Source organism: Vigna radiata, chromosome 7, assembly GCF_000741045.1.
Source record: "Vigna radiata var. radiata cultivar VC1973A chromosome 7, Vradiata_ver6, whole genome shotgun sequence".
Lineage (NCBI taxonomy): Eukaryota > Viridiplantae > Streptophyta > Magnoliopsida > Fabales > Fabaceae > Vigna > Vigna radiata.
In genome coordinates, this window is record NC_028357.1 from 8,624,714 (window position 1) to 8,632,081 (window position 7,368).

Sequence of the window (7,368 nt, forward strand, 5' to 3'; positions counted from 1 at the left end):
AACTGTTCGATAAATTTTCTGAAAGAAAATTGTTTTTCGAAAAAGGACCAACTTTTTTTAAAAAGGTGACCAAACACGCTTTTCGCTTACTCTAAGTTTAATTCCGCTGCGTTATACTCTATCTCAGAACCTTCAAACCATACCTCGCTGGTACCAACAATATTGAGGTGTTTGAAACGTGATCGACTACTTCTCTCAATCTTGTGAAGATTATGGCTGTCCTGTTGTGATTACAGGAAGAGGACGTGAAGCATTCTAGGACTTTGAGGATTGTTCAAAGTGATTAAAGACTGTAGGAGAGGGGATATCTTGCTGCTATTCTTTGTGTGTATATGCCTATATTTTGGTTAGAGGGTTAGAGATGTGTTTTATATTTTGACGTGGAGATCGCTATAGAAACCTTGTTGTAAAAGCCTTGACCATTATAGTGCATTTGCTTCCTGGGATTGGAAGGACACTGGATGTAGGTAGTTTGGCCAAACCAGTATAAAAACCTACATTTGGATTCTCTATCCCTGCACTTTTACATTTCAAGTCGACTTTACTTTTCACGTAGTCAACTATTTTCGCTGCACTTGAAATATCTTTTTCCTTGTGATTCAAGAAACTTTTGAAAGTTCATTCTTTTACGAAAAAAATTTTAAAAAGACTTTGATTTTTGTGTTACACCAATTCACACCCCCTCCCCCCTTTTGGTGTTGAAACTAAGTCATTCTATTTTTAACAACTTATGTGTATAGCTCATAAGATAACAATGTGATTAGCTCTATATGATTGCAAATATTATCAAAAGTATTATTGTGAATATCTATTTATGGAGTTTTCCAGCCACAAATTTAAAACATTTTGACCCATTTAATCTTTGAATCAAGCTCTTGTAATCAATTATTCTAACAAAATTTTGTAAAAGAATTATAACGTTTCTCTATAATAATTGATTATGAGGCATTTTAATTGAGTAAACACACTTCTCATTAATTTCATAAAACAAGTTTACTCAATTAAACAAGATCTTAATTGATTATTATACGGAGAGTTTGAAAACACTTGAAGCACTCTCTAGATCAATTATTCTACATAATCAATTTTTCTCTTATGAAAAACTCAAAAGAAAAATTTAATTGATTATAGATAAGTCTAATTGATTAGAAACGCAAAAAAATAAAAACATTAAGATTGATTTTAGCTTTAGGGTTTTCTCTTATTAATATAAGTTATGTGCTAAATTAGAAAATTTTACTAAGTATCTTGTGTGAAAGACACAAACATAACAAAGAAAAATAAAATTTTCTTATATCTTTGAATCTCTTATTCAAGATCAACATTATCTCCCCTTTTTATGATGTTCCATATTTAAAATAAGATTTTGAACTTCAGTTTTGTATGAAGGACCGATACACCCACAATTTAGTTTCATTGTTTTTTAATTTCTAATGTGCTTTAGAGTCATCTTATATCTATTAAGGATCACTCTTATTCACATTTTAAGTCAAGTAATAATGAGGAAGTGTATTGAAAAAGCTAAAATGTCACATTAACTACAAATAATGGCATAATATCGTGTATATATATATATATATATATATATATATATATATATGTAGTTGTTGGAAGTCTCACATTTACTAGATATAAGGTCAATTCACAATATATAAGTGAGTGCAAACCTCACCTTACAAGTCGGTTTTGTAAAGTTGAGTTAAGCTTAAAGTTCACTTCTTAACATAGTATCAAAGCCATGAATTAGAGCTTATCCTAATGAGACTTATTATTTGTAGGGTATTTTGTTTCACTCACTATCAGACCATCCATTAATATATAATCCACACATGAGATATAAATGATATGTTGAAAGTCCCATATTAATTAGAAATAAAGTCAATTCATAATATATAATAATTGTAAACCTCACTTTATAAGTTAATTGAGTTAGACTTAAAGTTCACTTTAACACTAATATAAATAAATAAAGTAAGACTCGTCTTTACTTATACACTTTTTACACAAAAGTATTATATTAAAACTTATGAGATCATTATGACCATCAAAAGGGATTATTCATTCTAAAATGTTATATCTAAATAGTATTTTATATTGCTTGTATGCTCTTAATTATTTGATCATAATTAATTGAAAGGACGGTTATTGTTGTGGTGCGAAGTAAGAAAATTGCTAACTGCTAATTGGATGGTCAACACTTGAATTATTTGATTCAAGTAAAGTATGCCATAATAGTGAGGTGATGTATTTTGCGAAAATGCATGGAAGCATGGTTAGTAATACAAATTCATATAGTATTTCACCTAACCTCCGGATCCTGCTGCGATGGCTAGCCTAGCCTATAGTATTTTACCAGGTAGTGGAATTGGTTTTTGCTTTTTGTCGAAGAAAGTGACTTGGTTAAAGAGTATTTACGAGAATTCGCAACTTGACTTGGGAAGTTGGCGTGGGTTGAAAAGAGACAACACTGCCCAAAACAATATAAATACAAGGACAACCTAAGAGAAATTGAAAAGCCCTTATCACTAAGGAAACCATACATAAATCCTCTCATTTTTTTTTCTCCCTCTGTGTTGCCTCCAAAATTCTGGAACAAGGAAAGAGAGGAATAAACCTTGCTCAAGATAGTTCTATTTTATTATCACCAATCATATCTGAGTCATTTTGAAACTCTTCATTCTCATTGTATCAATCTTAGTCACAATGGCAACATTTTTCCGAAGAATGGCGATCAGATATATTTTTCTGACATTGTTTTTCTCTGCAGGTGACTACTTCGTCTCATGCAGTTTTTGCTTTCGTTTCTGCTTTTTATGCATTGCATGTTTTTAGTTTTTGTTTTTTTCAGCATTCCTAAGTTGATAGCATTGGTATTATAGAAGTAGAACAGGTTTGGTTGCCGTGAATGTTTCTTGGTAGAGTAACGAATTTTGCTGATTTTGCAACCACAGATATTGGATTTTTTGGACGTGTTACACCATTTGGAATCAACTACGGCCAAGTAGCTAACAATTTGCCGTCACCGGACAAAGTGCTTGAACTCTTCAGCAACCTTAAGGTCACAAAAACAAGAATTTATGACACCAATCCGGAGATTTTGAGTGCTTTTGCTAAATCAAACGTTGAGGTCATTGTCACAGTAGAAAATGAAATGCTAATCCAGTTAAATGACCCCCAACAAGCCCTTCAATGGGTGAATGGCCATATCAAACCGTACCTTCCTGACACAAAAATCACTGGTATTCAAGTAGGAAATGAGTTATTCACTAATGGTGACACCACTCTTATTCAGTATCTAGTTCCTGCAGTGGTTAACATTCACAATGCTCTAGTTCGGCTAGGCATAGACTCTAATATCCACGTTTCAACACCAAGTTCCTTAGAAGTACTTCAGGAATCTTATCCTCCTTCAGCTGGCAGTTTCAAAAGTGAGATCTCTGGGATAATGTCCCAGTTTTTGAGCTTCTTGTCCACCACTAAGGCACCCTTTTGGATCAATGCTTATCCTTACTTCGCTTACAAGGATGACCCTAGTAGGATTCCATTGGACTATGTATTATTTAATCCTAATGAAGGAATGGTTGACCCCAACACCAACCTACACTATGATAACATGCTTTATGCTCAGGTAGATGCAGTTACATTTGCCATTGCTAGATTGAACTTTAGTGGGATTGAGGTAAGGGTCTCTGAGACTGGTTGGCCATCCAAAGGAGACACCAATGAGATTGGTGCCACACTACAGAATGCTCAAACTTATAATAGAAATTTGCTGAGAAGGCAAATGGCAAATGAAGGGACGCCTCTGAGTCCAAGAATGAGGTTGGAAGCATATTTTTTTGCATTGTTCAATGAAGACATGAAGACAGGAGCAACCTCTGAAAGGAACTATGGCCTGTTTCAGGCTGATGAAACCATGACTTACAATGTAGGGTTGTCTGCTTTTGCATCCTCATCCTCTTCATCCACTTCAATTTCTCTTACCTCCTCTGCAGCTCACACAAAGGTAAAAGTAAAACCAGTCTTTTTTTTCTCCCCCAGCTTATGGCAAAACTCGTATGAAAGAAAATGAAAATGTAGTTTATACAATTGGGAGAAGTGTATCAGTTTAAAAGGGGTTTTGTATGTAATGTCAGATAGTCAAATTCATAATCACAAATTTTAGCAGAACATTTTCAAATTTACTACTGTCGAGTTCTTTTTTTATTAGCTAGTTAGTAGTTGGTGCATTCTCAAGAGGGTCAATCTAATTATTCTTTTTTTTTTTTCTTTCCTTCTCTAAAAAAATCAAATTTTACATTGAAGCAGGCAGCATCAAAGGAATTTCAAAGCTTGTTCTTCTGGGTGTTTCTGTGTTTGCTGAATTCAGCCCTTTGTGGCTTTGTTTGAGAAGAATATTATAACATTCTTATGGAGTGATTCATGTGTATATATCAAAATAACGAAAAGTTGGGATTTTACAACCTTCAAGTTGCAAAATGGAGTATCTCTAGTATGATATATATTAAAGGTACCTATTTTGCAGAAATCAGGAGCAACAGACACAATTTCTTAACAATGGGGCAACAAAATCTGCATCACGGCGAAGAGTTCAACTCATTTGGAAGATCATCACCTTTCACTGTGGCTTCACTTTCACCCACTTACCCCACCACTAGTCACATTCCAGCAACAAGCATGTGGCGGTGACGTTAGGTTGAGCTTGTTTTAGATAGATAAGGTCCAAAAGCCACATCATTTTTTATTACCTGACATTATTTGGAATTGTATATTGCTGATTTTGTACCATTTATTTCATTTCATTCATCCGGTCCAAAGGCTCTAAGACATGTCTGTAATTGGATGCTAAGAAAAGCCCTCTGTTATGGGACGTGGAATCCATCACTGTTCTCGTTTGTATATATAAATGTAAAAGTAATTCCTGATACCCCCATTCTTTTCTCTGCTTTCTTTCTTTCATCAACTTGTGTATTTTATCACAGTACAAAGTTTATTACAAATATGATATAATGAAAATCTAATTAAAGTTCACAAAGTTAAGGCTTTGTTTGCCTCTTTTATTATCCTCATTCGGACAATAGGACGGTCCTGCTTTATTCCCTGGCCAAATAACCGTCAGCATAGGGTCATTGCCGACCCCTTTTCCAAAGGTGCCTTTTTTTCTATTTTAAAGGGGACAATTAAACTTCAGCCTTATCAGAACATGATGGGGATTGGTCTAGCTCTTTGACATCAGTGAAGGTGCTGGTTCTGCACATGAACCCCTCAAATTCTCTAGCTGACCCACCACCTTCATGTGAGAAAAAAAAAAAAATTATTTTCCTTTTGGGGCGTAATAAAATATGCAAGGACAATTTGCAAACAAATCCCACCCAGAATTTTTGCATCGTCATGGTCTTGAGGTACTCAACATTCTGATTTAAAATTGCTTCCTGCAGCAGCAGTTTCGCTTTTTATCAATTTTGATTGTAAGTCCAATCACCAATGCGACATATTCCAAGAAGGGGTCCCATCTCTTAATAATTTCAGCGAGTGCTTGACCCAGTTAGAATTGGAAAAATTGTTGTCCTTGCATACACTTTCATATTGTTTACTGCGTTCAATTATAATGTTGTGTGGTAAGTAAAATTGTCGGTTTTCTATTTCATCGTATGTTCTCTGTTGTCTGTGTTGTTGTCTGAACTGTAATCATAGAGTGTTAAGTCAAAATCTCTATTGCTCATGGCCCTCCTGAATTTTAAGGGGCAACGGCGAAAATAACTGTCACCATGATTAAAAGCTTGCCTATAATTGTAGCCATTTTTCATTATTTTCTTGGAACGCAAACTTGTTTTCATTATTTCAATTGTACGTTTACCTTAGGTGGCTCACTAGGGGATCTCCACGTGTCAATTTTGCCATAACATGGCATTATCATCTGAAACCTTAGTGCAGCATCAAAAGCCTCGAATGTAGCTTGGAACAAGAGCACCCCAAATGTCCGATTGTAGAACTCTTTAGCTACTTCTCTCTAGAACAAAGAAATACATGAAAATATAATTAAATCACGTTAGTGGCTGATGTCCCCTCTTTTTGGTTTGTGATGAAGCAATGACCACCAAGGAAAACAAAAGAAAAAGAAAATCGTAATCACTCACAATCTGTTTAATAATACTAAAAACAATAATAGTGACAGGCTCTACAACAATTAGACGAGCACAGTCCCTCCAACCAACGCCAGTGGCACTTGCACCATTGCGTCTGCAAGCGGGTGTGTATCAGTTGTTTCTTCTATATTATATATGTTCCACTGGCTGGTTAATTCCAATACGGTTCTTCCTCTCGAAAAGCCATTGCAAATGATAAAAAAGAATCATATACCTGAATAACTAACCAAATAACTTTTGAAACAAAATGCTATCCCATAATTATATCACTTGAAAGTTTTACAAAGAAATGAAGCTTCAAAGGAATGTCAAAACTTTATATGTCCGATGACATCTTGGCACATGATTAAGATGTCCTCAAACTTTAGGATTTGATCACGAACCATAGTGATATGGTTGGCTACATATTGTTAAGGACAAAATATATATGAGAGCACCTTAGTTACGTATGCTAAAGAGTAATCAATTCTCAGGATCTGACTAGGAACCAAAGCTATATGGCCAGTTACATGTTGATTAAGTAGATTTAACATATAGAAAATTTACTTAAGAACGTAACTAAAACACGATTAAACAAATCAATTAACCAAAGACTAATTAAGGTAATTAGTCACATAGGTCAAACCAATCCAAGTAAAAATCTGATAAATATATTATAAATAATATAAAATATGAGGTAAATTAATTATGTTTATTTATTACAATAATAATTATCTTCTGAGGCATTTGGCTTGAAGTTTTTCCTACCAGCATAATTCCTTGCTTGGCTACAAGAGGATGCATACTCTTGAAGAGGACGATTACTCCTGAAGTTGAAGGCTTAGAGCTTTTTAAGTGTTTGTTGACATTTTTGAAGGATATATTTGGCTTTGTAAGAACAATTAACACCCATTATGAGACTGACATATATATTTTAAAAAGAAGAAAGTTTTTATGGTGTATACACGAAACAAGATGGTCAAGGAAAAAAGAAGCAAAACCCTGCTCGACATCATAGCCATTATCTTGGAAAATTATATGAAAATGCAGCATGAGATTGTTGAGTTCAAGAAAAGGAGCGCTGAACAAATGGATGCCTCGAGGCTAGAAAATGTAAAGATGAGGAGGGTCGAGCCTAAAGGAACAGTTAGCAAGGGAAAGGAGAAGGAAATTCCTGATAACATGAACTAAATGCATAAAACTTGTTAGAATTATGTCTTTTGTAACTGCTTTAATTTATTTT

The 7,368-nt window shown here is 34.3% G+C and overlaps 1 protein-coding gene across 3 annotated transcripts; it reads left to right on the forward strand.

The window, feature by feature from the left end:
• The first annotated feature begins 2,531 nt into the window (after positions 1–2,531).
• On the forward strand, positions 2,532–5,733 carry LOC106766025 (glucan endo-1,3-beta-glucosidase 14). 3 transcript variants are annotated; one of them, XM_022783079.1, is made up of 3 exons: positions 2,532–2,767; positions 2,952–4,006; positions 4,306–5,733. In XM_022783079.1, exons 1-3 carry the CDS (start codon positions 2,704–2,706, stop codon positions 4,387–4,389), a joined length of 1,203 nt encoding a protein of 400 aa, XP_022638800.1. In that variant the 5' UTR covers positions 2,532–2,703; the 3' UTR covers positions 4,390–5,733. The 3 variants fall into 3 exon arrangements, with proteins under 3 accessions (XP_022638800.1, XP_014506274.1, XP_022638801.1); XM_014650788.2 differs by having other exon boundaries at positions 4,309–5,733; XM_022783080.1 differs by having other exon boundaries at positions 4,526–5,733.
• Positions 5,734–7,368: the final 1,635 nt, after the last annotated feature.

Bases quoted from the DNA above. Each gene is read 5' to 3' on its own strand.
- LOC106766025 (XM_022783079.1), top strand. From the start codon at position 2,704: ATGGCAACATTTTTCCGAAGAATGGCGATCAGATATATTTTTCTGACA. The intron at 2,768-2,951 runs GTGACTACTTCG...TTGCAACCACAG, and splicing joins GACATTGTTTTTCTCTGCAG to ATATTGGATTTTTTGGACGT. The intron at 4,007-4,305 runs GTAAAAGTAAAA...TTTACATTGAAG, and splicing joins CCTCTGCAGCTCACACAAAG to CAGGCAGCATCAAAGGAATT.